Source organism: Pongo abelii, chromosome 20, assembly GCF_028885655.2.
Source record: "Pongo abelii isolate AG06213 chromosome 20, NHGRI_mPonAbe1-v2.0_pri, whole genome shotgun sequence".
In the NCBI taxonomy this organism is placed as follows: domain Eukaryota; kingdom Metazoa; phylum Chordata; class Mammalia; order Primates; family Hominidae; genus Pongo; species Pongo abelii.
This window is the reverse complement of record NC_072005.2, coordinates 3,057,079-3,084,681: the sequence shown is the minus strand read 5'-3', so window position 1 is coordinate 3,084,681 and position 27,603 is coordinate 3,057,079. Positions and strand designations below refer to the sequence as shown.

General features: G+C 59.5%; 1 protein-coding gene across 5 annotated transcripts; it reads right to left on the bottom strand.

Annotated features, from left to right (window-relative positions):
• Positions 1-190: 190 nt before the first annotated feature.
• On the bottom strand, positions 191-27,603 carry NCLN (nicalin). 5 transcript variants are annotated; one of them, XM_063719270.1, is made up of 16 exons: positions 27,495-27,603; positions 23,477-24,215; positions 17,083-17,273; positions 16,383-16,527; positions 13,473-13,567; positions 10,785-10,865; positions 8,120-8,223; positions 5,917-6,005; positions 5,617-5,756; positions 5,010-5,188; positions 3,733-3,820; positions 3,581-3,619; positions 3,346-3,509; positions 2,518-2,571; positions 2,300-2,378; positions 191-2,140 (listed from the first exon to the last, which is right to left on the bottom strand). In XM_063719270.1, exons 2-16 carry the CDS (start codon positions 23,658-23,660, stop codon positions 2,081-2,083), a joined length of 1,692 nt encoding a protein of 563 aa, XP_063575340.1. In that variant the 5' UTR covers positions 23,661-24,215; positions 27,495-27,603; the 3' UTR covers positions 191-2,080. The 5 variants fall into 5 exon arrangements, with proteins under 5 accessions (XP_063575340.1, XP_063575341.1, XP_063575339.1 ...); XM_063719271.1 differs by having other exon boundaries at positions 3,346-3,506; XM_063719269.1 differs by lacking the exon at positions 27,495-27,603 and having other exon boundaries at positions 191-2,378; positions 3,346-3,506; positions 23,477-23,810.

Below are 27,603 nucleotides of genomic sequence, written 5' to 3'. Positions count from 1 at the left end.
TCCCGCACGGCCCAGCAGCCTTGGGCACAGGCCTGGCCCACGACAGGCTGGAGCCTCACTCCAGCAGGGGGCAAGTCAGTGACGTACTCTCCACACAGCCCTGCCCCTACTGTCAACCCCTGGAGGAACATGAACCCCCAACAGTTGTCACAATCCAATTCTCACAGCCCCCAGACCAAACACTAGTGGCGATCATTCAATATGGCTTTATTTTCTCATCGGCCGGCTGCATCCCACACCAGCCTGAGCCCCAGACGGTCAGTCAGTGCATCCATCCTGACGACCTGTCCAGGAAAGAAGGAAGGAAGCTCCCTCCGAAATGCCGGCCCGGTGGCACCCAGACAGGAGCCTGCTGGCACGCACGCAAGCACTCCCCGAATTCTCTCACGGTGATAAGGTGGCAGCTGCCTGGGTCCCAGAGTCTCAGCACAAGTGCCCAGAGGCCAGCGGTGATGGGCCCTTGAGCAAGTCTCTGGAGGAGGCGGGCAACCCGCAGGGCAGACAGGGGAGAGGAGGGTCCCCTGCCAACCTGGAGGAAAGAGGGGTGGTTGTCGCCTCACCCCTCCAGGCTGCAGGTTCTGGAGGGCAGAGGTGCTGGCCGAAGAACTGGTGGCCAAAGTGAGACCCCCTGGTCCTATCTGGACAGAACCCCAGGCTCCCATGGGCCGGCCCAGGTCCCTCGGACAGCAAACAACTCCCTGGGCCACCGAAGGGAGATGGCTGCGGGTGCCAGGCCAGGACTTGCCCAGCTCAAGTCCCTTCCCCACCAAGCCTGCTCGGCACACACTGGGTAGGTTATATTGCTAAAGAACGGACACACCGGGGTCTCCCTGAGCTCAACACGGGCCTCTTTCCCTCCCACACTCACACGCGGCGCCTGGTCTGCGGGGTGGAGGGTTCTGTCCAAGGCTTCCCGGGGACCCGGACCCGCCTCTCCGAGTTCCAAGAAGGGTGGCCCCAGAGGCCATGCCCCACGTTGTCTCCTTCCCAGCAAATGTTCTCACCTGACGCCCCCACCCCGAACACATCCTTTCTATAGATGAGGAAGCTGAGGCCCAGGGCGGGGAGTGAGGGGAGGAGCCACGAGGCCTCCCCGGGCCACCTCCTTCTTCCCAGTAAGTACTCCACCCACACCCAGTTCCCCAGGGAGGACCGACTGGCTGTGGCAAAGCCCGGATGGCCTGGGGGCCCAGTACCGAGCCCAGGAAACACCAGGCACTGGCTCAGGACTCAGGGCAGGGAGCTGGGCCAGGGCCAAGCAGGTGAGGGCCCTGGGAGCCGGGCTGGGGCCGCGGAGGCACAGGGGCCGGAGGGACGGGCTGGGAGGAGAGGAGTGTGGGGGAACAGGGGTTGGCAGTGGGTCGGGGGTCGGGGAGGCAGGGGCCCTGCCAGCCCCCGACGAAGCAGAGGCTGTCAGCGATGACATCAGACCCTGCAGTCGGAGAAGGGGAAGGCTGGGTGGTGCAGCTCCCTGAGCCCACTGTGGGGGGGACAGGTCGCTGAGACTGCATGGGGAACAAAAGGCTCCAGTGGGGCTGGAATCCCGGAACCCCAGGGCTGGCACTGCCCTCCTCCAGGCAAGAGGGAGCAGAGATAAATAACCATGTCCATGCCACCGTCGGGAAGCAGGAGGGGACGTCCAAGGACAGACGCGGAGCGGGCAGCAGGTCGGGCCTGCAGTCCAGGCCCCTTGCGGCAGGAGGCGGTGGGTGGAGGCTGCGCGCGATCGGGCAGGGGGTCCCGGCGTCTCCTCTTTAATCGTGCATGTGTGATTACACCAGACAGAGGGCGGCCAGCTCCCAGGACTGCGGGGCTCGTCCGCAAGTCCGTAGCCTGGCCCCGGGATGTCTCCCAAGCTCTCCTCCAAGGAAGTTCAAAGACAAGGAAAAAAAGAAACAATCCCCCCCAGTCTTGGAGAGCAACAGAAAAAAGCTCTGTAATTCAGTGTTTCGACCACCGCCGGGGAGGGAGAGGGCCCCTGTCCCCGCAGGGCCGCCCGGGGCGGGACAGTGTCCACTCACTCGTGCTCGGCCCCAAGGACTGGGGAGCGGCGGGGGCTCCGGCTGTGGGGGTGGCTGTGTCACTGTGTCTTGGCCTTCACGAGCAGCCTCTGGACGGTCTTGTAGAGGAGGCTGAAGTGCTGGGGACACAGCAGGAGGGAGTGAGGATGCGGGCGGGGCCAGAGCCCCAGGCCATGTGACTCTAGGCTGAGCCAGGGGCCACGATGCACTTGGAGACGCCCAGCCCAGCTCCTCCCGGCAGGCGGCCCCTGCCCCACCTGAGCCTGGGCACTGCTCACCTGGACAGCCACGTAGGCCATGCCGAGGTAGGCAGCAATGCCAACGGCCAGGAGCAGGTCAAAGACGGCTGGCTTGACTCTGCGGAGAAAACAGGGTCCCTGCGGTCAAGGATGGTGCGGGGCAGTAACGTGGCCCCCTAGACCCCCGTGGGCTGCGGTCCCCTCGGCTGTAACCCGTAGAGGGTGAAGGGCTCCAGGTCCCGCTGGCCACCACTCACCTGTACGCATTCATCACTTGCTTCAGCTGGTCGTAGAAGACAAACTCTGGGTCCCTGGGGAGACAGCACTTTCTCAGGGTGCACCACTACGCCCAGCTAATTCTTAAAAAAAGGGTTTGTAGAGATGGAGACTGGGCGCGATGGCTCACACCTGCAATCCCAGCACTTTGGGAGGCTGAGGCAGGTGGATCACTTGAAGTCAAGAGTTCGAGACCAACCTGGCCAACATGGTGAAACCCCATCTCTACTAAAAATTAAAAAAAAATTAGCCGGGCATGGTGGCGGGTGCCTGTAATCCCAGCTACTTAGGAGACCGAGGTCCGAGAATCACTTAAAGCCGGGAGATGGAGGTTGTAGTGAGACAAGATCACGCCACTGCACTCCAGCCTGGGCGACAGAGCGAGACTCCGTCTCAAAGACAAATAAATAAAAACTTTAAAAAGTTTGTAGAGATGGGGTCTTGCTATGTTGCCCAGGTTGGTCTCCAACTCCTGGGTTCAAGCGATTCTTCCGTCCCGGCCTCCTAAGTAGCTGGGATTACAGGTGCCCACCGCCATATCTGCCTAATTTTTGTATTTTTAGTAGGGATGAGGTTTCACCATGTTGGCCAGTCTGGTCTTGAACTCCTGACCACAAGTGATCCACCTGCCTCGGCTTCCCAAAGTATTGGCATTGCAGGCATAGCTGCCGTGCCTGACCCTCGTCCCATCCTCTCTTTGTATCTGCTCCACCTGGCATCCCCCAGGGGTGAGGGGGTGGCAGATGCAGTAGGGGGAGGTCCCCCTCGGCCCCAGGCTGAACGGGGCCAGTGCGGAGCCCCAGCCTCACCGCTTGTCGGCCTTGACGTGGTGCTGCTTGACATCCTTCAGGTAGCGGCTCAGGTGGTGCTCCAGCGTGCTGAGGAAGGTGCTGTCCTTGTCCACCAGCTGCGCGGCCCGGGGCTGGTTGGTGAGCCAGTCCATCACCGAGTCCAGCTGTTCCTGCTGGATCTGCTGTAGGGACGGTGGCCGTAGTCACGGCCTGGCCCCGCCCACCCACCCACCCCCCGGCCTGGCCCCCTTACCATCTGCTCCGTGAACACCGGCATGTCTGGGGGTGTCCCCTGCGGAGAGAGGAGGGGATGGCCCTGAGTCCAGGCCCCTGCAGCGGGGCTGGGGCCAGGGGTGGGGCCGGGGGCGGGGCTGGGGCTGGCGGCACCGAGGGCTCAGGGCTCACCTTCTCCGTCAGGTTGTAGATGACTCGAGTCAGGGCCTCCGCGATGATCCTAGTGTTACGGGTCAGGGTCTTAGAATCCACCCGGGACCTTCACGATTCAAAAACAATGTTTTAAAATGTGGACTTGGGGCTGGGCAAGGGAGCTCTCACACTTGTAATCCCAGCACTCCAGCCTAGGAGACAGTGAGACTCTGTCTTTAAAAAAAAAAAAAAAAAAATTAAGCTGAGCTTTAACTACTTGGCTGACATGTAGACGCAGATTCACCGGGGGCCCCCCACCTCCAGGCCCCTCGCCCTGACCCGCCCCTGTGCGCAGGTGAGGCTCCCGCCCTGAGGCCTTGGTTCCTTCTGACTCGGTTTTCTGCTCTTCCAGAATTTAAACCGGACTATTTCGTCCTGGTGGAAGAATCCATTCTGGAACCCTCTACAAATCCCAGGTGGCCCTCCTGGGCTGACCCTTGGTGGTCTTGAGAGAGCTCAGCACAGCTGGGACAGCCGTGCACCCACCCTCATTTCCTGGCAATCTTTCCTGGCTGGTGGGCGACCGCCACCTCCATCCTTTCCAGGACTGCGATTACCCACGGATGTGGCCCTCCCTCCCACCACTGGCTTCTGCAGGCCTCCGACGGCTGAGCTCAAACCACTCCTGAGGGCCCAGTGACCGCAGAGCAGAGTGGATGAACGGGAAGGGTCTATGCCGGGACTGCGGGCGCTGGGGGAGGAGACGGCGCCCACCTGCTGGTGCCAGGACTGGCCGGGAGTGTGCCTGGGGTGGCCAGACTGTTCCAGGCTCCACAAAAGCCTGCCTAGGGGCTCACATGATGGCAGAGAGACGGGCAGGACACAGGGTCAGAGGACACAGGAAGCCAGACACACAGTGCCCCAGAGGGAGGCAGGGCGAGGAAGGGCTGGGGTGTGGTGGGGGTCCAGGCTCCCCAAGACGGTGGCCGGGGCCAGGCAGGACTTTCAGGCTGTGGCAGGGCCCTGAAGAGGCCCAGAGGCAGGAGCTGCTTGCTCCTAATTCAACAGGTGACGGGGTCTGGGGGTCCTATATGGGGCCACGACCCCAGGCTGCTAGCCTCGCCCTCCCTAGCCCCAATAAGGAGCTTGCGAACGGCCTGACCGTGCAGCCGGCCTTAGCCATGCACCAGCCCCTTCCCGGCAGCCTGTGGGTGGAGGCCACTCCCTCCAGGCTCTCATGGCCCATGAAGTTGCGACCTGTGGCTCAGCCCCCAGGAAAGCCCTAGGAGGGGCCGGGCAGGCGCTGCCGCACTCACCGCACGTCCATGATGCTGCTGCGCTGGCCGTCACGGTGGCTCTCCAGGTGGGACAGCGTGAAGGCGGGCAGCCGGCGGATGGCGAAGCGCTCGTGCTCCCAGGCCAGCACGTCCTCCGCCAGGTTGATCCGCTTGTGCACCATGGAGAACCGTACCTCGGGGAACTGGTGCGCGGCCACCTGCAGCCGGAGGCGCCATTAGCAGAGGGCGGGCGGGGATGGCGGCCACCCCAGCCCACTCCCCAAATGCTCCAGGGGCCTCCCAGAACCCCCGAGGGTGCAAAATGAGGAGAAATCCACCTGCCCCTGGGGTCCCCCTAAGGCCTGCTAGAGCCCCGGTGGGCGGTGAGCGCTGGGTAAGGAGGGACAAGGGGATACCCTGGGACAGGACGCCCCAGCCCGGCCCTGACGCAGTGTGCCCCTCAGAGCCCCAGGGGCGGACAGCAAGGACACCCCAGGACAGGACACCCCAGCCTGACCCCGACACAGTGTGGCCCTCAGAGCCTGAGGGGCGGACAGCAAGGACACCCCAGGACAGGATGCCCCAACCCAGCCCCGATGTGTGTGCTCCACAGAGCCCCGGACCCATCCGTGAAAGGGGCACCCACCGTCTCCAGCTCCCGCAGGAAGGCATGCTGCAGGGTGCCCTCCCGGGGCGGCTTGGACACGTGCAGGTGCAGGCTGCTGCCCCGGCCCACGGTGTCCAGGCACAGCACGAAGGCCACGTTGTCCTGAAGCAGGCTGGAGTCTGCAGGACACCGAGAGCTGGCGGGGCAGGTGGGGACCAGGAAGTGGCCCCAGGCCCTCCCTCTGTGCCTCCTGGCTGCCCCCACGGCAACCCCTGGCCCTCCATGCCTCCCCAAAGCACCACCACCGTGGCACTCCCACCCCCACCCGGGGCCGCTCACCTGTGTGATCCAGGTTGTCTTCCAGCCAGCGCTTGGTTCCCTGGTAGTTAAACTTGCCTCCTCCAGAAGCAAAGAACAGGAGGTTGTACCTGGGAGAAAAGACCCAGTGTTAGCTTTGACAGGCAAGCGCCTGGGATGGAGGAGGGACCCGGCCAGGTCACAGGTCCCCCAGGAGGGGTATGAAGGTCTCCCCAAAGTAGGAAATCCTGACCAGCCCCTTAGGGCGGGGCATGATCCCTCAGCCCTGTGGACACTGGGGCTGGATGGTTCTCTGAGGTGAGGCTGTCCTGGACACTTCAGGGTGCTGAGCGGCATCCCTGGCCTCACCCACCCCATACCGGGAGCTTCCCCCCAATGACAACTGCAAATCGCTCAGTGTCTCCAGGCAGCAGGGCCACCCCACATTAGGCCCCAGCTCTAGAGGCTTCTCTGAGCCCAGGAGGAACCGGGGTGAACGACCAGGCAACAGACACCAGGAGATCAAAAAAATAAAATCTATTCACTTAAAGAAGAATTATTTTTTTGGGGGGACCGAGTTTTGCTCTTTTTGCCCAGGTTGGAGTGCAATGGTGCAGTCTCGGCTCACTGCAACCTCTGCCTCCTGGGTTCAAGCAATTATCCTGCCCGAGCCTCCCGAGTAGCTGGGATTACAGGCATGCAGCACCACACCTGGCTAATTTTGTATTTTTAGTAGAGACAGGGTTTCAACATGTTAGGCTGGTCTCCAACTCCTGACAGGTGATCCACCCGCCTCGGGCTTCCAAAGTGCTGGGATTATAGGCATGAGCCACCCAGCCAGGCCAAGAATTCTAATGGAACACAGCCTGGGCTACTAGAACGGTCACCAGGGTTAGAGAAGGAAACTGCTCAGCACGCCCCCTACCCCCATCTTCCCACATCTGCCCCGGACTCTCTCCAACCCAGCTCCCCTCTGCCCCAGAAACCCAACCTCTCCCCAGCTGCCAAGAAGCCCCCCGGGCCTGGCAGAAACCAGCCCCATTCACACGTTTTTGACAGCATGAGCTTCTCAAAAGGCATCCGTGGGGGGCTGGGGAAGAGGTTCTGCAGTTTAAAAAAAAAAAAAAGTTTTGGCTGGACATGGTGGCCGACACCTGTAATCCTAGTGCTTTAGGAGGCTGAGGCAGGAGGATCGCTTGAGGCCAGGAGTTCGAGTCCAAGTTCCCGCCTGAACCTGGACGTGACTCCCGGCGCCTTGTGACTGTCAGAAGGCTGAGAAACGTCTCAGCCACAGTGGCCCTGGCGTCTCTGAGCTGCTGACACAATGACTGCAGCAGTACCGTCTCGGGAGCAGGTGACTGGGCCAGGGTCTCACCCGGAGGTGATTCCACCCACCCCGCACAGGAGACAGTCATGTCCAGAGACATCTGTGGTTGCTACGTCTGGGGGTGCTCCTGGGATGGAGTGGGTGGCACCCAGGACACAGTCATGCACAAAAGACATCCACAGGGCCACGGGGACGAAGCCTGCATTCATCATCTGGGGAAAAATCGAGTCTGCCCCCTGCTCAACCAGACACCAGGATAAACTCCCGACGGGGTAGACAGGATAAACCAGGGGGACCCCAGCTCCTGGGATTCACCTCCTCTCTCCCTTCCAACTCAGGGTGTGGATTTCAATGTGTGCAGCCTCCTGGGACCTCAGCGGGGCAGATGATCACGGGACACAGTCTCTCAGGGGCCCGTGGAATCCCCTAACCCAGGGAGGTCTCAACCAGGGGTGCTTCTGCCCCCAGCGGAGAGTGGGAGATATCTGAGGGCACCTGTGGCTGTCATGACTATGGGGTTTTCCTGGCATGGAATGGGTGGGGCAGGGATGCTGCTCAGCACCCTGCAGTGCCCAGGATGGCCCCCACCCCAGCAAAAAATCCGGCCCCGACTGCACAGGGCTGAGGGGATCCCCTAGTTCTAGGGCCCTTAGCCGGGCGTCTCTAACACTTGCAGCTGACAGCACTCCCAGCAGGCTCCTGGGGCGAGCAGCAGCCAGGCCCCATGGGACTCCAAGAGAGGGAGCCTGCGAGGGCTCAGCTTAGCCCTTGATAAATAAGGCACCCCAGTTCCCGGGCTCAGGCCCACTTCGGGGCCAGGAGGCTCCAGAGAAACATGTGCAGAGGCGCCCGGTGGGCAGCGCTGTCCGGCAGTGTGGCCCCCGCGCCCCCGTCCCCCTGCCCACCCCCGGCACTCACGCGGCATGCGTGCGCTTGTAGGTGTAGAGCCGGGAGAAGAGGCGTGCCAGTTCCAGCAGCACGGAGACACCGCTCCCGTTGGAGTCCGCGCCCAGCGACAGCCACTACAGGGATGGTAGAGGCAAGGCCACAGTCACCCCCGCCCGGCTCCCACACCCCATGACCTCTGCCCACAGCAGCCGCGGTCATCTCTGTGCTGTCCCCCAGCCCCTCTGCCATGTCCAGTAGGCAGCTGGGATCGCTCCCCTCCTGTATTCAATCCCCGACTGATGGCCTGGGGTCTGCAGGGCCCCGCCGAGCCCAGGACTCTCCTAGTCCACCTCGGCTTGGCCCGCGCCCGGGAGAAGCTACATGCAGAATTTGGAGCCCGGGGCTGGGCCAGATTCGCTCACGGAGGGCAGCATCTGTCCAGCCCTGGTCTTTGTGCGGGGTCCCCTCTGTGGGACCAGCCCTTCTACCCTCGAGCCCCAGCCGTGGGGAGACCTGCACAGCCCGACCACATGCCTTTCCCACCCTTGGATGCACTTTTGTGATCTAAAAGCAGCATTCTCAATAAGGCCACACTGCTTCTTAGACATTGCAATGGCTTGGGACCGTCCCAAGGCCGCAGCATATAAAGGGGACCTCGGTGGCACTAAATTCAGGGGGACAATAAACACCCTCCTCAGTGAGAGAAGCCAGATCCAAAAGGCTTTGTACACAGTGTAGGATCCGTTCCTAAGACCTGTCCAACAGGCCAGTCCACAGGCACTGGGACGGATGCACACATGCCGGGGTTCCAGGGCTGGGGAGGGGACCAGGAGTGACAGCTGATGGGGCGGGGCTGCTTTTTGGGGTGATGGAATGTTCTGGAATTAGAGGTGGAGACCGTACAACTTTGGATGTACTAAAACCCACTCGTACGCTCTAAAATGGTGAACTTTATGTTCTACCATTATCTCAAAAAATAAATTTGGCTGGGCTTGGTGGCTCAGGCCTGTAATCCCAACACTTTAGGAGGCCACGGCGGGCGGATCACAAGATCTGGAGTTCGAGACCATCCTGGCCAACATGGTGAAATCCCATCTCTACTAAAAATACAAAAAATGAGCCAGGTGTGGTGGCACATGCCTGTAGTCCTAGCTACTCCAGAGGTTGAGGCAGGAGAATCGCTTAAACCCGGGAGGCGAAGGTTGCAGTGAGCCCAGATCGCGCCACTACACTCCAGCCTAGTGACAGAGCGAGATTCCGTCTCAAAAAAAAAAAAAAAAAAAACATAACTAAATAAAATAAATTTAAAACAAAAAAAGCTTCAGAGGGGACAATGAGGACAGAGAAAGGCAGCGGGCACGGTGGCTCATGCCTGTAATCCCAGCAGGTTAGGAGGCCGAGGCAGGTGGATCGCCTGAGATCAGGAGTTCAAGAGGCATTGCCCTGAGCAGCTTGAGTTTGTGTGGGCCCAGCAGGACCAGGCATTCTCAAGGCTGGGGGCCTGGCCCTCCAAGGGGTGGTGCACTCAGCCAGGCAGCAGATCCGCCCCGACCCTCCACACTCTGTCTGGTTCAGCTGATTTGTGTTCAAAGGAAGCAGGGCTGGGCGTGGTGGCTCAGGCCTGTAATCTGAGCACTTTGGGACGCTGAGGCGGGCGGATCACGAGGTCAGGAGATCGAGACCATCCTGGCTAACGTGGTGAAACCCTGTCTCTACTAAAAATACAAAAAATTAGCCGGGCGTGGTGGCGGGTGCCTGTAGTCCCAGCTACTCAGGAGACTGAGGCAGGAGAATCACTTAAACCCAGGAGGCAGAGGTTGCAGTGAGCCGAGATTGCGCCACTGCACTCCAGCCTGGGGGACAGAGCAAGACTCTGTCTCAATTAAAAAAAAAAAAAAAGAAGGAGGCAGGGTGCTGGTTGACACCGTGGTGCACGCCCGACCCCACTCCTGCTCAACCCATGCTGAGCAGAACCAAACTTATGCCGCAGGCCTGAGACCAGGAACCTGCACCAGGGCCCCCGACCCTCGCTGACAGGACAGGCTCTGCAGCCAAAGCTGTTCCTGCAAACACCATGGTTTACGCACAGGCCCTGCTTCCCTCCGGAGTCCGGAATCCCGACATGGGCCAGGCAGCAGGGGCTGCAGAACCAGCCCCCATAGGAACCGGGCGCTGGATCTCTGGAACCCTCGCTGGTGACAGTGCTTTGGGCTCAGCAGATCACTCAGCAGATCACTGCTGAGGATGAGGCGTGTCCCACGTTACACACGGGGAGAGGACCTGGAAGCCAGGACTGGCCTCCCCAGCTCACCGCACGCGCCTTTCCCTTCGCGGACTCTGCTACGTGCTCCATGGCCTCTTGCTGGGACAAACCACAGCAGCGAGGAGGCCTCGTGTGGAGCCACAACACCCAGGGCTGGCTCGGGGAACCCTGACTCAGACTCCCTGGGCTCAGCCTCTGACACAGACACCGCTGTGCCCTGGGACCTGGGACCCTGGGGCAAGAGCCAGGCCTGTTTCAGCCCCACGACACCCACCCTGAGGCCCTCGCGGGGACGAGGATGACAGGCAAAGGCCATCATGGGGAGAACCGCTGACCCCGGCTGCCATCCCCTACAGGTACTTTGCCTCGGCACTGGCCTGGAGCCAGAGTCAAAGCCCTGTGGGGTGGGGGGATGGGGACACACATACGTACGGGGGCCACTCCAAACGCGTCGTAGTGGGCAACGATGACAATGGTGGGAAGGTCCTCTCCGCCCAGCCCCGTCAGGCGCCCCTGTGGAAAACAAGCAGGGGAATGGCCTGGCTGCTCCCGGGGCAGGTGACCCGTGCGTGGGGCTTGGAGACCCCTCCCCTCTGGGCCACGTGGGGCCCGTCTGCTGGGTGCCAGCATCGGCCTCAGCACTGAGGACCACAGGAGGTGCCAGCCTCTGACTCTGGCAGCCCCAGGGAGCTCCTCCAGGGAGGAAGTAGAGCCGGGAACAGGGACCCACCCCTGCTCTGGCCCTCAGGTCGAAATCTTTAAAAATCGGGGAGAGCAGGAGGATAAGTTTTTTTGTGTCTTTTTTTTTTCTAAGACGGAATCTCACTCTGTCACCCAGGCTGGAGTGCAGTGGTACGATCTCGGCTCACTGCAGCCTCCGCCTCCCGGGTTCACGCCATTCTCCTGCCTCAGCCTCCAGAGTAGTTGGGACTACAGGCGCCCGCCACCATGCCCAGCTAATTTTTTGTACTTTTTAGTAGAGAGGGGGTTTCATCATGTTAGCCAGGATGGTCTCGATCTCCTGACCTCATGATCCGCCCACCTCGGCCTCCCAAAGTGCTGGGATTACAGGTGTGAGCCACCGCGCCCGGCCAGGAGGGTAAGTTTTTATAGGAACGGGGCTGAGCCCCTCAGGAGGATAACTGCAGGAATGGGGCTAAGCCCCTCAGGAGCGTAACTGTTTGTAGGAACGGGGCTGAGCCCCTCAGCCAAGCATTCGGGTTCCTTCAGGGTCTGTATGCACCCCTCCCTGCCTCTTACCCCACCAAAGTCGGATTCCGCTCTAGCCCGGGGGCCAGCAGACTTTCATGAAGGGCCAGAGGGGATATTTTCAGCCTTGGGGACCAGACGGTGTCTGTTACGACTACTCAGAAACTGCCATGGATGGTTTGCACATGCATCGGCATGGCTGTGTGCTGTAAAACTTTATTTACACAGCCCAGCACGGTGGCTCATGCCTGTAATCCCAGCACTTTGGGAGGCCAAGGCAGGCAGATCACCTGAGGTCAGGAGTTCCAGACCAGCCTGGCCAGCATGGTGAAACCCCGTCACTACCAAAAATATACCCCGTCTCTACCAAAAATACAAAAATTAGCTGGGCGTGGTGGCAGGCACCATAATCCCAGCTACTTAGGAGGCTGAGGCAGGAGAACCGCTTGAACCTAGGAGGCGGAGGTTGCAGTGAGCTGAGATCGCGCCATTGCACTCCAGCTTGGGCAACAGGAGTGAAACTCCGTCTCAAAAAAAAAAAAAAAAAAAAGAATTACAAAAGATCAGCTGGGCATACTGGCACATGACAGTAATCCCAGCTACTCGGGAGGCTGAGGCAAGACAATCGCTTGAACCTGGGAGGCGGAGGTTGCAGTTAGCAGAGATCGCGCCACTGCACTCCAGCCTGGGTGACAGAGAGAGACTCTGACTCAAAAAACAAAAACAAAGAAGCAAAAACTTTATTTACAAAAGCAGGTAGAGGGCCGGCTGTGGCCTGGGGACTCCCCGTCTGGCTGCGGGAGTCTACTTGCTGTTTTTGCAACATGATTTTCCACTTGGAGATCTTTCAAAGGCTGAACTCAAAGCCCAGCTGCCAAGAGGGCTCCGCTCACAGGAGAAAGGGCACAGCCAGGGAAAACGGAGTCGACACGGCCCCATGGGATCTGGAGCCCAGCACCCGTGCCACTGTGGAGTGATGCAGGCCAGGCTACCAGGTCTCACTGCGCACTAACTGGCGTTGGGAATAGGACCCGCCTCCCGGGCCCACAGTACAATCCAACAGGAACAAACAGAACAGCCGTCAACAAACCCCAGGGCTCCTCCGCCAAGGCCTGTGTATGGGGAGCCGGGGCCTCCAGGACACTTTCCCCACCCCGGCCTAAGCCGGTGCTTTTCCACTCGGGCTCCCCCGGACAAGGCCTGGGTCCCTAAAACAGCAAGCACGTCTTGTTCAGGGCTCCCCCAAGAGTGAGACAACCCCTCATCTGTGTGGACTCATCTGCGCCCCTCACCGGCGCCATCCTGTGGGGAAATGCTAGAGGAGTCGGTGCTTTCTCAGGTTTTAAGGCCCCTGCCAGTGCTGCAGCAGCAGCGACGCAGGCTTCACCCTCTGGATCTGCCTCGATGCAGCAGCGATGCAGGCTTCACCCTCTGGATCTGCCTTGATGATCTGAGCGGCTACTTCTGCACCGGCAGCTCCCCACCCTCTCTTGACTTCTGGTGATACCCCAGGGTGCTCGGAAGGGTCTGTGAGGACGCAGCGTCTGGGCTGAAGGGTGAGGTTATGTGACGAGAGGGGGCTGGTAATGCTGCAGCCTGGAGGGGGCTTCCTGGGAGGGTCAGCCGGTGCAAAGGCCCTGGGGGGGGAGGAGGCCCACGATGGAAGGAAGGAGATGGGCTGGGGGCTGGCAGGGGCCTGGGTACTCCACAGAGTGACTCCCCGGCCACGTGAGGAGTTTGGGTTCCTTCAGCTGCCAGCGGAGCCACAGGAGGTTTTCAGCCAGGCAGGGGGGCGATCTGACCCCAGTTTCCCATCAGAGGCTCCCCTCTAGTATGGCTAAGCCAGGGAGCCAGGCGGATGGCAGGGACCCCTGGGGACGCGGGACCAGCTCCGGGGCAGGCGGCACTCACCTCCACGCTGGCGATCAGCCAGTCACTCACGGCCTTGCTCTGTACCCCGCTGGTGACCATCTGGAAGCCGTTGGCAGTGGCCGTGCGCAGCAGTACTGGGGAGAGGGAGAGGGTGCGTCAGCCTCGGCCCAGCCAGGGCCCCAGCCAGGGGGCGTCCCCAGCACCGACACCCCAGGTTGGGGGCTCGGGCAGAGCCAACCAGCCGGGTGTGGGGATGTGACCAGCAGATTTCGATACCACGTGATGCCCGTGCTCCCCCTAGGACAACCTTCTCTCGAAATTATTCACATCTCCTTTCTGGAACGTTCTGCTGGGGAATTTCTCCTCCGTGCCATTCTGATCCTTTCCTCCCGGGCCCTCAATAACAGCTGTTCACTTAGGGACTTAGGGCCAGGGCCTGCCCGAAAATGCCTGTGAGTTCACACAGCTTTGAGTCTGCACTTCTGTGCTTTAAAGCATTTTAAAAACACAACTTTTTTTTTTTTTTTTTTTTAATTTGAGACAAGGTCTCATGCTGTCACCCAGGCCAGAGTACAGTGATGCAATCATGGCTCACTGCAGCCTCTACCTCCCAGGATCAAGCGATCCTCCTGTCTCAGCCTCCCAAAGTGCTAGGATTAGACCTTGTAATCCTAGTGTAATCCTAGTGGCATAAGCCACTGCGCCTGGCCTAAAAATACAATCTTTTGAAATAAAATAAGATAATAAAAAAGAATAAAATAAAAATGAAAACACAATTGTCATGGGTATGTAAGATATGATCGGCCAGGCGGTGGCTCACACCTGGAATCCCAGCACTTTGGGAGGCCAAGGCAAGCGGATCATAAGGTCAGGAGATCAAGACCATCCTGGCTAACATGGTGAAACCCCATCTCTACTAAAAATACAAAAAATTAGCCAGGCGTGGCGGCGGGCACCTGTAGTCCCAGCTACTCTGGAGGCTGAGGCAGGAGAATGGCGTGAACCTGGGAGGCGGAGGTTGCAGTGAGCCGAGATTGCACCACTGCACTCCAGCCTGGGCAAAAGAGTGAGACTCCGTCTCAAAAAAAAAAAAACAAAAAACAAAAAACAAAAACCAGATATGATCACTGGCGGAGGCATGCTCCTGACAACTCTCTGTAATTTTTTTTTTCAAGTCGGAGTCTCGCACTGTCACCCGGGCTGGAGTGCAATGGCACAATCTCAGCTCACTGCAACCTCTGCCTCCCAGGTTCAAGTGATGTGATCTTCCCACCTCAGCCTCCTGAGCAGCTGGGACTACAGGCATGCACCACCACACCTGGCTTTTTTAAATTTTCTGTAGAGACAAGGGTCTTGCTATATTGCCCAGGCTAATCTTGGACTCCAGGCCCTCAATCGATCCTCCTGCCTCAGCCTCCGTAAGTGCTGGGACAACAGGTGTGAGCCACTATGCCTGGCCCTCAACATCATTTTTACCAGCTGCATAATACTCCACCAAGTAGAAGATTCCTCCTTCAGGTTGCAGTGAGCTAAGATTGCGCCACTGCACTCCAGCCTGGGCAACAGAGTGAGACGCCATCTTAAAAAAAAAAAAAAAAAAAAAGAAGACTCCTCTTTCCTTCTTCTCTAACAGGATACTTAGGTATTAGGTATTTGCAGAACTATACTCTTCTATTGCCACAACAAAAATGGCCATTGTCAAGACTTTTCATCTAGACCAGGGGTTGGGAACGTTTTCTGCAAAGGATCAGATAACACTTTCGGCTTTGCAGGCTGGATGGTCTCTGTCGCAGCCACAGCAACTCAGTTCTGCTGCTGGGAAGGCCACCGTGGACTGTGCAGAAATGAACGTGGCCCAGTGCCAATAAAACTTTATCAACAAAAACAGGTGGCCCCTGGGCCGGTGTTAGCCAGCTCTGGATCTAGAATTCCACTGATCTGGCTGTGTAGGATGAATTTTTTTTTTTTTTTTTTTTTTTTTTTTTTGAGACAGACTTTTGCTCTTGTTGCCCAGGCTGGAGTGCAATGGCGTGATCTCAGCTCACCACAACCTCCGCCTTCTGGGTTCAAGCAATTCTCCTGCCTCAGCCTCCCAAGTTGCTGGAATTACAGGCGCCTGCCACCACATCCAGCTAACTTTTTGTATTTTTTTTAGTAAAGACAGGGTTTCACCAGGTTGGCCAAGGTGGTCTCGAACTCCTGACCTCAGGTGATCCACCCGCCTCGGCCTCCTTTATTATAGCTTGAAACCACAGCACCAAACTGTTTTTGTTGGGGCTGGGCCAGGACACACCTGCCTGTCACACCCTGTTCTCTGCGGCCCTGGGCTCTGGCCTCCCTTCTCAGCCCTGCTCCCCCAGTAGCTGACGACAGCCCCAGGGAGGCCCCTCAGCTGCCTTCTCCAGTTCCTCTTTCTCCTCGCTCTCCACAGCGGCCACTCCCATCTTTCCCCACCACAGGTCCCACCACAGAGCTCCGGGCTCCTGCTCCGAGCTCGCTGCCAGGGCACCCGTTCACGGGGCTGGAGGAAAGAAAGGCGTGTGCCCCTTCTTCATAACGACACCGCCGACGTGCCCACACTGCCCACTCGAGATGTGATGCTGAGAATGTCTTCGGCAGGTAGAGAACTGAACAGATGCCCATGTGTTTCATAAACCCCGAGCCCCTGAGGATGGGAAAGGCTCCTCCTGAGTCCGTGGTTCTGGTCTTTCGTGTGCACAGAGCCAGCAACTGGGTGGCGGGACAGGCAGCTGCAAAAATGCAGAGTCCCAGGTCCCAGCCCAGAGGTGGTGACACAGCAGGTCCATACAGGGCCCAGGAACCCCCACCGTTAACCCCAGCGAAGGGATGCCACACGCTGAGGGCAGAAACAGCCCAGGGTGACCGCAGCCCTTGGGACGGGGACACCTCCCCACGTCCATGGCTCCCGTCCCTGCAGCCAGAGCCCACCTTCAGCAGCAGAAGCAGAGCCCTGGGAGGCGGAGGCGGCCTGGGTCTGCTCGTAGATGGACAGCAGGGCCTCGTCCTCCACCGCAAAGTACACGGGGACGATGGTCTCCATGGCCAGCATCTCGGGCTCGATCTCCATGAATTGCTGTGGAGCAGACGCACACTTAGGGGGCTGCTGGCCTGGCAGGGGTGGCAGGGTAGCAGGGGGCCCAGTGACTGTCCCTGGAGGACAGGCAGGCTCTCAGAGGGCGGCATGAACCATGGGGCACTCACAGAAAACCAGGGCTTCCCCCATCCCACCCACCCCTTCTCATCTGCAAAAGTATCTTCACCCAGGGCGTCTGCTGGATTCTACCAGGTCTTGTTCACTCAAGGCAGGGTCTCCTGTGCAGCCCTGTGGACCCCGGGGCCAGATCACTCTCTGGGGTGGGGCCGTCCTGGGCACTGCAGGGTGCTGAGCAGCATCCCTGGCCTCCACCTACTCCACGCCAGGAACGGCCCTCCCTGAACACCTCCGGTCATCACCCAGCATCCTCTGAAGACAGAATTGCCCCTTGGAGATCAATGGAGCAGAGGAACAGTCCATCCTACTTTCCAAAGGGCTGCGAGAGGCGAAGCGACCTGCCTAGGGTCACACAGTTGCCTCCAACTCCTGCCCCAGCTCTGGACCCCAGCCGGGCGGGGCAGGGCAGACGCTCACCCGGACGACGTCCTGGGGCACGGCGGCCATGGCCCTGGGCAGGATGATGACCACGGCGCCCGCCGACTGCCGCAGGGCCTTCTGGTACTGCTCGTAGGAGAAGTCCAGTAGCCGCATGAGCACGCAGCGGCGGCTCAGCACCTCCGCCGCCATCGTGCGCGCCTCCGTGTTCAGCACTGCGTTCCGCGTGCCTGTGGGCACAGGGGCGGGGTCGTGAGCCTCGGCAGGTGGCCAGGCCGATGGGAGGGGACAGATCCAGGCCAGGGACCCACTCAGCAGCCCCAGCCCCAGCCCAGAACCTGGAAGACCACCGATTCGAGAAGCTCCCAGGGTCCCCCCAGCCTGCCCCCCACACACCGGGTCATGGGGGCCATGAACCCGTACCGGGCCCATGCCCATGGGCTCAGTGCCACATTAACCCTGGGTCTCAGACCTCTTGAGAATCTTTGTTTTTTGGTTTTGTTTTTGAGACAGGGTCTCTGTCACCCAGGCCGGAGTGCAGCAGCACAATCTCGGCTCACTGCAGCCTCCATCTCCTGGGTTCAATTGACTCTCCTGCCTCAGCCTCCTGAGTAGCTGGGATTACCGGCGCCCACCACCATGCCCGGCTAATTTTTCTATTTTTAGTAGAGACAGGGTTTTGCCTGTTGGCCAGGCTGGTCTCAAACTCCTGACCTCAGGTGATGCTCCCACCTTGGCCTCCCAAAGTTCAGGGATTTCAGGCGTGAGCCTCCGCGCCTGGCCCCTTTCTAATGAGAGCAGAGCCCCTCCTCCCGGGAGAAATCCACACTTCCCACCCCCACACCGAAGTCTACACAGGATCCTAGACCAGGGCTTGGCAAACCTCTTCTGCAACAGACCAGAGAGTGAGTATTTCCGGTCTGTGTCTCGACCACTCAGCTCTAAAACTGCAGGCTGAGTGCAGCCATACACGACAAGTAAGCCAACAGGTGGGACTGTGTGCCAACAAAACTCTCACCTAGGCCAAGGGCAGGCTGGGTTCAACTCCTGTTACAGGGGGTCCCAGCTGGGGACCGCTCCCCTGAAGCCTGTTCATGGGCCCCAGGTTAAACCCCTGTGTTGAGCCACGAGACCAGAACGGAGCGCCCATCAGGCTCGCCTGCTCTAGGACCACCCTACCGCGCCTTGGACATGTAAGCTTCCTAGAAATCCAGGGGCTGGGGCGGCAGGAGGCTCAGCAGCTTGGGCTATGGTATCTCTGGGGCGAGGCGGAGTCTTCCCCGAAGGCCAGGGCCGTCGCTGAGAGCCTGGGGCTATCGCTCCATCACGGGCTTATTCACTTCTGCGGTGGCGCTCCCCACCGTCACCGCTCTGGAAACTCGCCAGGGCTCCTGGTTTCGCTGCTGCCTTTTGCTTCCTGGGACTGCTCTTCCCTCGTCTCTCAGCAAAACGTCCTCCACCCAACAAGACGCAGCTCAGGGGTCCCTGCTCTGTGCACCTGAGCCGCACACGCACCCCCCACTTCCTGCCACTTCACCCCTGCAAGTCTCAGCACCGCGACGATCTACCTGCTGCCTGCCACGCACCGCGACGGCCACCTGAGTGGCCCTGGAAAGACCCTGGAGAGTGCCAGCCCCTCTAAAAGGGCCACCCGCGTTCAGCTGGGGACATGGACCTCAGTGGACCACACCAGAAGCTAGAAATCCCGATTCTTACGTCACATCACCCAAATGTTAAAAGACAAGCAATGATCTAAAACATCTCAGCGCTGCACAAGCCAACAGGATGCCACGCAAAGCACGCAAGCAGACCTGACGCAGGGGGGCTGGGGGTGGGCCTGACGCAAGTGGGCCGGGTGCAGACCTGATGCAGGGGGGCCGGGTGCCGACCTGACGCAGGGGGGCCAGATGCAGACCTGACACAGGGGGGCTGGATGCAGACCTGACGCAGGGGGGCCGGGAGCAGGCCTGACGCAGGGGGGCCGGGGGCGGGCCCCAGGGCCTCCTGTGTGAGACCCGTGCAAGAAGCACCCAAAATCACGATGCCCAGGGCCGACTCCGGCATCCCCGTGGGAGCCAACCGCGCTCTGAAGGTGGATCCTGGATGCTGGGGACCCTCATTCTCTCATCTCCCCACAGACGCAGCTCTTCCCGGGGCCTGCAATGAGCCTCGGGCTTGGGGCCAGGGGTGTGCATGAGTCCCCAGCTCTGTGTCCAGCAATGTCCTGTCTGGGAAGCGGCGGGAGGGAAGCAGCCTGCTCCAACGGGGTGTCCGATGGGCTGAGCTGGGTACATGGGGGGGTCAGGCGGGACACAGAAGGGACACAGGTCTCAGGTGGGAATGGGCGGGGTCTCGGGTGCAGCACAAGGAGGTGGGCACAGAGAACCAGCTCTGAGGCCTGGGATGGAGGAGCCACAGGGGGCCATGAGCCCTAGGCCCAGCAGCCTCACCCCTGTTCCCCTCTCAGAGCCTGACGTCACCAGGCCTGCTGGGGGCCTTTCCTCTTCCCTTGGGAGGCCCCTCAGGGACGTGGCAGCAAAGACCTCGAGGGAGTCCTTGGGGCTCCTGCAGTGCTGGGAGCACCCCTCCCCTGCACCCCACCTGCCCCCACATGCCCTGGCCTCCCAGGGGTGACTCGAATGTCACCCCTTTGGGGCCGGGAGATGAGGCCCACTGGCAGGCACCCCCGTTCTCTGGGCCTCGAGCTCCTGCAGGCAGGATAGGGAGTGAGCGAGGAGGGAGAAGGGAAGGAGCAGCAGCAAGTCAGAGGAATGGAGGTGGACACCAGCACCCGGAGCTCCCTGAAGGCCACGGCCTCCCATTCCGAAGCCCCGCCCATCGGAGCCCCGCCTCGCGTCAGCACCAGCCAAGGCCATGCTGCCCTCCGGATCCCAGCCCCTGCTCGCTTGGGGCCCAATGGCAAGGGCTCTCTGTGGCCAAGGCCCATCTCCCCAGGAGCACAGATGGCCTTGGGTGGCCCCAGCCTCCCTCGAGGGCCAGGGTCGGGCCGGGTGGCCACAAGCTAGTGTGGACACGGCCCTCTGCAGAGGCGAAACCAGCACCAACTCCCTCAGACCCGCGTCTGAATGGGCAGAGGCCACTTGTGGTGGACGCCATGGAGGGCACCGGGCATCCTGAGAGAAGTCACCAGTTGGCGTGACAGGACTGGACCTGAACAGTGGCCTGGGCACCTGTCTATCTATCGAGGGCCAGACGGCCAACCTTTCCCCTCTCGGGCCATAGGGCTCTGGCACAATCACTGAGCTCAGCTGTTTCTGCGTGAAAGCAGCCAGAGACAAGATGCCAATGGATGGGCATGACCACGTGCCGATAAAACTTTATTAACAACAACAGGCAGAGGGCCAGACGTGACCTACAGGATGCAGTTAGCTGGCTCCCAGATGAAGGAGTTTTGGCAAGTCTGATGGACTTGACGGGTCCTGGGAGCTGGGCGCTCCAAGGGGTGCTAAGGTTCCCACCTCACATGGGCCATAAGCTCAATGAGCCCCACCTGCTGTGAACTGCCGCCAAGCCGAGAAAGCCTTCACCCAGCAGGGCCAGAGTCCACTCCCAGGAGAGGGGCGCTGTGCACCTGACCAGTGAGACCCAGAGATCACACCCAAACACAAAGGGCACCGCCCCGCCCTGCGTCTCTCAACAGCAGCAGGAAGGAAGTTGGGAAAGGAATCCCCAGTGAGTAAGGGTTGCAGCTCCTCCGGGTGGCGGGCCCGGGGGTAAAAGCACACCGGGAAGATGGTGGTGGAGGGTGGCCTCAAAGGCAGCACGCTGGGGCTTCTCAAGGGCCTGTCCAAACCACCCCCAGTCTCTCAGGGGAGGCCAGAGCGACACAGAGGGGTGTGCTGGCCAGGCCTCGCCTACCCTGCGAGAGCTGGACTGTGCTTCCCAGGGCGCAGATGAGGAGCATGGAGGCTGAGGCAGGGCGGCTGCCCCATGGGCTCCTCCGCTCACCCCACGGACCAGCTGGGCGAATGCCAGATACAGGGAAAGCCGGGCCCAGCTTCCTCACTAGAAGAAAAGCTGGGGGCCAGGAAGGAGGGTACAGGGGAGGAGACCAGTGAAAAGAAGACTCAGAAGAAAATCCAGGATTGTGCGCAAAGGCCCCAGAGAAGCAAGGAAAGACAGCAAGGACTGCAGGGGAAAGGGAGGGAGGCGCCACCAAAAAGGGGCCAAGAGAATCGGGGAAGGACAGTGGGGTGAACATCAGGAGGCTGCGGAGAACAAGAGGCCCCACAAGGAAACTGGGAGGGACTCTAGGAGGCTGGAGAGGGCGTCCGTCTGGCTGGGGAACGGGAGGACACCTGCTCACTCAATAGACAACATGCGTTCCTGGGCAGCCTCGCGGGGAGAGAAAAGAGGCCCACACCTGCCCGGGGACAGTGTAGCAGCCACCAGATCACACCTGCCCGGGGGGCTGGAGGGAGGCTGGGTGAGCTGGAGGCCCAGATAGGAGATGCCAGGAGTGTGAACAGGGTATCTCGAGTTCTAGGAGTGGGGTCTTTGGGGTGCAGACTGCCCTAGAAACCCCACGGAAGCCGCTACGAGACCCGCAGCCACGCATGGCTACCTGGGTTTATTACTTTTAAGCAGCACTGAAAATCCTGCCCCCCCGGTTGCACAGGCCGTGTTTTGGGGGCTCGGCAGCCTCCTGTGGCTGGTGGCTCCTGTGGCTGGTGGCTCCTGTGCCAGGCAGCAAAGATGGAGGCGGTTCTACAGGATGGTGCCCGTCAGGACCCTTCCCCCGGGAAAATCCCAAGCAGCACAGAAAACGCGGTCACTGCATGAGGAGCCCCTGGCCTTCCACTCCCACCCTCCAGAGCCTGGGCCTTAGGTTTACACCACCACTCTGGCCCCAGGGCGCTTCCCCTGGACACTGTGGACATTAGGGCCGGATCGTTCTCTGGGGTGGGGCCGTTCTGGGCACTACAGGGAATTCAGCGGCATCCCTGGCCTCCACCCACTCCATGCCAGGAGCACCCGTGGTCGTGACAACCACAGATGTCCCCAGACATCACCCAGCGTCCCCTGGGTTGATAACAATGGCTCTAAGTAAAAAAATCGTTAACTCTGGGGCAAAATGGGACCTGAGGCCAAAGTCTGGTTCCATCTCCAGAGATGGGATCCCCAATGGCTGGCAGACGCTGGGGGTCCCCGCGCCTCAGGCTGAGCCTGAGATGTGACGAGAGGGACCAGTCCAAGAAAATCCAGGCTGGGAACTAAGGGGGCCGGGAGAACATGTGGACGGGACTCCTTCACAGGGGAGGCCAGGCTTTGACTTCCAGGGACCTGAGGGGCCAGGCTGAAAAGAAGAAAAACCAGGGACCAGAAGGTTCTGGAATGACAGGGACAGCTATAGCCAGGAAAAAACAAGGGGATGTGGAATGGTCTAGACACTAGGGTCAGGGCCACGACGCGAGGGGGCGAGGCTGTTCAGTGGGAGACTTGCAGAATGCAAGGGCAAGGGGGTGCGAATTTGGAAAGGGATGAGGAAATCCTGGAAAGATGGAACAAGTGGGGTTTTGGGAAGTGGGTGTGAGGAGGCTGAGCTGAGGGCGTGGGTATGCATCAAAGGCGGGACAGAAAGGGGGTTAAAGGGAACCCCAGGCGAGTGGACTGAACTCGGGACGCGGGAGGAGGCCAAGGAAGCTGGGCTACCAGATTCTGAAACACGACTCACGAACTGGGACCAGAGAGCGTCAGGGGTCTGGGGACAAATGGGTCCTTGACGTGGGGGCCGGTGACTAGAGCAAGAAAATTCAGGGGGGTTGAATTTGGGCACTGGACAAAATGCACTTGGCACCCAGGGCCGTGGGAGGGGGTGGGGAATGCTGGACCACCGCGTCGGGTGGCTCAGCCTGGCAGAAATCAGTGCAGGGACCTTTAACTCCAAACGCAGTCAGCTAAAGGCGGGAGGCCTGGGAACACGGACGTTACCCAGTGGATCCAGAGACCAACCAGATGGTCTCCAGAACAGGACCCTGGGAGCTGGAGGTCAGGACGGGAGCGTCTGCTCAAGTGAGCCCGGACCAGGAAGCCTAGGGGGCGGAGGGGGCCCAGGAGGGAGAAACTCGGCAAGGCAGGCAGACGTCGGCCCAGCTGGGGACAGGAGAGAGGGGACTTAGGGCTCCAGGGGCGCGGGACGCTTGGCCCGGCCATGGGTTCCGGGGCAGGGAGGCCTAAGCAGGGGCCGGGGGCTGTGGGAGCGAGCGCGGGGGAGGTCCCTGGGCGCTAGGCAAGGAGAGCCGGAGTTCCAGGGCGCCCGGGGATCCAGGGCGGCAGGGCTCTGCCACGCCTGGGGCCTGAGCATGGGTCGGGCAGCCCAGGCCGGAGCTAGGGATCGGCCTGGGGCTGGCCGGGCCGGAGTAGCGTGGCCGGGGAGCCCCGGGAGCCCCGAGGGTGGGCCGGGGACACGCACCGTAGGGCTGGCCCTGCAGGTCGTACTGCTGCATGCGGTACACGGTGAACTCGTGCGCGGCGTCGGCGGCGGGCAGCGGCGGCGCCACCAGCAGCAGCACGGCGGGCAGGAAGACGATGAAGCCGAGCGGCAGACAAGACGCCTTCAGCATGTTCTCCAGCACCTCGCCCGCTTCCTCCAGCATCCTGGCCGGCGGCGGGGCCGCGCAGGGCGGCAGCTGGGACGGGACGGCGGCGGCGGCGGCTCCCGCGGACTCACCTCGGCATGGGTAGCCGCCGGGGTCCTGCGGGCGCCGCGCCGGGCAGCCCGCACTCGCCCTGAGGTCCTGTGGGCACCGCCGCGAACCGCCCCGCCAGCCGCGCTCCCTGTCGGGAATTGTAGTCCGTCCGGCGCTCGCGGTGCCCCGTGGGAGTTATAGGCCCACTCTGGGACTCCCGGAAGGTGCGGCAGGCTGTTGGGCTAATACCGTTGAGATTTCACATAAACTCCAAGTCATAAAATGCAATAAAATGCTTTAAAAAACTATTTCGCGATATCACTTTCTTAACCTTGTCTTTGGCGTTGGGGGAGCTGAGGTGAGGGGCGAAAGTTGGGGACAGGACGTGACCTTCCGACCTGGAAGGAAGTTGGGGATAAACAGAAAAGGAAGTGCTCTCTGACGCGCTAGGTCTTCTGGGAGTTGTAGTCCCATCAAACACACAAAGGGTCACGGGAACTGTAGTCGTCCTGGCAGAAATTGCTGAGAAAAACAAAAATCACTTAAAACTCCCAAGGATGCAGATGTCAAACTCCACGAGGGCAAAGACTTTTGTCTGTTTTGTGCATATGATGTATCCCCGGCATCTAGCACAAGACCTGGCGCACGGCGGGTGGCCTATACCATTTTTGAATGAATGAATGAAAAATAAAAAGTCATGATAATCAGTTCCTAAGGGAGGCCGCAGTGGGTTGTGGGACTTGTAGTCTGGAGCCTGCGGTTTGTGCAGGGGTCGGTGGCAGGTATTTATATTTATCTTTATTCATATTTGGGGCATACTTATACTAAAAAAGTATTTGTTGTTCATCAGAAATTTAAAGTTAAAACCCAGTGTCTCAGGGCTGGAGGTACGTAAGGAACGTCCCTTTGTACAGATGGGGAGACTGAGCCCCAGGGTGCAGCAGACAGCAGCCCTGGCTCTCAGCACATTATCATCCCAGGCTCCGTACAGCTGCCTAAGGAGTCAGGGCTTCCTTTCTGTCCCAAGTGAGAAGTGGCATTTGTGCTGATTAAGAGCCTAGGCTCAAATCCCAACTCCTCCATTTCCCAGCTGTGTGGCTTTGGGCCAGTCGCTTCACCTCTCAGAGTCTCAGTTTCCTCAGATATAATGATAAAGAATCAAGCACTCTCCCTGCCAGCCGCATGTGAGAATTCTGTGTGTTTATTTATTTATTTATTTATTTTTGAGATGTAGTCTCTGTCACCTAGGCTGGAGTGCAGTGGCTTGATCTCAGCTCACTGCAACCTCCGCCTCCTGGGTTCAAGCAATTCCTGTGCCTCAGCCTCCCGAGTAGCTGTAAATTACAGGCGTGAGCTACCGCGCCCGGCCGGAAAGGGAGTTTCTGAGCGTGCTGCTGGGTCACTGAGCACCTACTGTGTGCCAGGCCGTGTGGTGGGTGCCGGGGACACACTAAGGACCCTGGCAAAGCCACAATATCTACCGACACGGAGCTCGAAGTCCAAAGGAGGAGATGGATTGTGTGACCAGGGGTGATGGGAGCTGGGATAGAGGACACACAGGCAGCTGGGGGAAGCCCAGAGGAGGCCTAGGGAGGAGAGGAAATCAGGGGAGGCTTCCTGGAGGAGGTGACACTTAAGCTGAAACTCAAAAGATGAGCCAGAGCAGATGAGTGAAGAACAAGGGAAAGCTGTGCCCAGTATAAAGCAGAGCTGTCATGCAGGGAACACAGGCAGCTGTGGGAGCCTAGAGGAGACCTAGGGAGGAGGAGAAATCAAAGAAGGCTTCCTGGAAGAGGTGACGCTAAAACTAAGGTACAAAGAATGAGCAGGCAGAAGTCGAGTGACGAATGAGGGAAGGTGCAGGCTAACAAGGCCCCTCTATCGGGGCAACAAAGGTTAAGCGAAAAGCCCCCAGACAGGAAGGACCAAGAAATAATTCAGCTCAGCTGAAGCAGGGCAGAGGGGGCAACAGGGTCAGCCAACACAGGCCCAGAAGGCAGACAGAGAGCTCCAGGCCGGCTCAGACTCCACTTATCCCAAATGCCACCAACACCCCACCCTGCCTGCTGTGGTCCCCACTAAACACACAGAGAACAGGAATCAGGAAAAGATAAGAACTACCCTAGCTTATCATGCCTGCAGAGGGGTGTTTGGGACTTCACTGGTGAAGTGGCCGGCTACAGTTCCATCTGTCTGCAATTGGCCAGCCACAGTAGCTCATGCCTGTAGTCTCAACACTTTGGGAGGCTGAGGCAAGAGGATCACTTGAGCCCAGGAGATCGAGACCAGCCTGGGAAACATAGCAAGACCCTGTCTCTCTCTCTCTCTCTCTTTTTTTTTTCTTTTTTTCTGAGACAGAGTCTCGCTCTGTCACTCAGACTGGAGTGCAGTGGCACGAACTCAGTTCACTGCAACCTCCGCCTCCCGGGTTCAAGCAATTCTCCTGCCTCAGCCTCCCAAGTAGCTAGGATTACAGGCATGCACCACCACGCCCGGCTAATTTTTGTATTTTCAGTAGAGACGGGGTTTCTCCATGTTGGCCAGGCTGGTCTCAAACTCCTGACCTAACGTGATCCACCTGCCTCGGCCTCCCAAAGTGCTGGGATTACAGGGGTGAGCCACGGCGCCCAGCCCCGTCTCTACAAAAAATATATAAATTAGCCAGGTGCGGTGGTGTGCACCTGTAATTGCAGCTACTTGGAAACCCAAGGCAGAAGGATCACTTGAGCCCGAGAGATCAAGGCTGCAGCGAGCTGTAATCACACCATTGCACTCCAGCCTGGGTGACAGAGCAAGACCCTGTCTCTAAAATATAAAAGAAAATAAAGAACTGTCCCGTCAAAATCTACATAATCACATCCTAACCCCCAGGACCTCAGCATAGGATGTTATTTGGAAAATAGGGTTGTGGCAGATGGTGTTAGTTAAGATGAGGTCATACTGGAGCAGGGTGGGCCCTTAATCCCATATGACTGGTGGCCTTATAAAAATGGGGAAATCGGCCAGGCACGGTGGCTCACGCCTGTAATCCCAGCACTTTGGGAGGCTGAGGCAGGTGGATCACCTGAGTCAAGAGTTCGAGACCAGCCTGGCCAACATGGCAAAACCCCGTCTCTACTAAAAATACAAAAATTAGCCGGGCATGATGGTGCATGCCTGTAGTCCCAGCTACTCGGGAGGCTGAGGCAGGAGAATCGCTTGAACCCAGGAGGTGGAGGTTGTGGTGAGCTGAGATCGCGCCACCGCACTCCAGCCTGGGCGACAGAGCGAGAGTACTTCTCAAAAAAATAATAATAACAATAATAATAATAAATGTAAAAATAGGAAAATGAGCCGGGCTTGGTAGTGGACTCCTGTAGTCTCAGCTATTCAGAAGGCTGAGGTGGGAGGATCACTTGAGCCCAGGAGTTTGAGACCAGCCTGGGCAACTTAATGAGACCCTCATCTCTTTTTTTTTTTTTTTTTGAGACGGAGTCTCTCTCTGTCGCCCAGGCTGGAGTGCAGTGGCCTGATCTCGGCTCACTGCAAGCTCTGCCACCTGGGTTCACGCCATTCTCCTGCCTCAGCCCCCAGAGCATCTGGGGCTACAGGCGCCCGCCACCACGCCCGGCTAATTTTTTGTATTTTTAGTAGAGATGGGGCTTCACCGTGTTAGCCAGGATGGTCTCGATCTCCTGACCTCGTGATCCGCCCTCCTCGGCCTCCCAAAGTGCTGGGATTACCGGCGTGAGCCACTGCGCCCGGCCCCTCATCTCTTAAAATAAAAAAGGTTGAAGGAGTTGGGGGAGTTTGGATACAGACCCACGGAGGGCGCCTCGTGGAGATGGAGGCAGAGATGGGGCTGACACTTCTCCAAGCCAAGGAACATCAAGGACGCCGGCTACCAGCAGGACCTGGGAGAGGCCTGGGC

Bases quoted from the DNA above. Each gene is read 5' to 3' on its own strand.
- NCLN (XM_063719269.1), bottom strand. From the start codon at position 23,660: ATGCTGGAGGAAGCGGGCGAGGTGCTGGAGAACATGCTGAAGGCGTCT. The intron at 2,572-3,345 runs GTGAGGCTGGGG...CTGTCTCCCCAG, and splicing joins CACGTCAAGGCCGACAAGCG to GGACCCAGAGTTTGTCTTCT. The intron at 2,379-2,517 runs GTGAGTGGTGGC...TTTTCTCCGCAG, and splicing joins CAAGTGATGAATGCGTACAG to AGTCAAGCCAGCCGTCTTTG.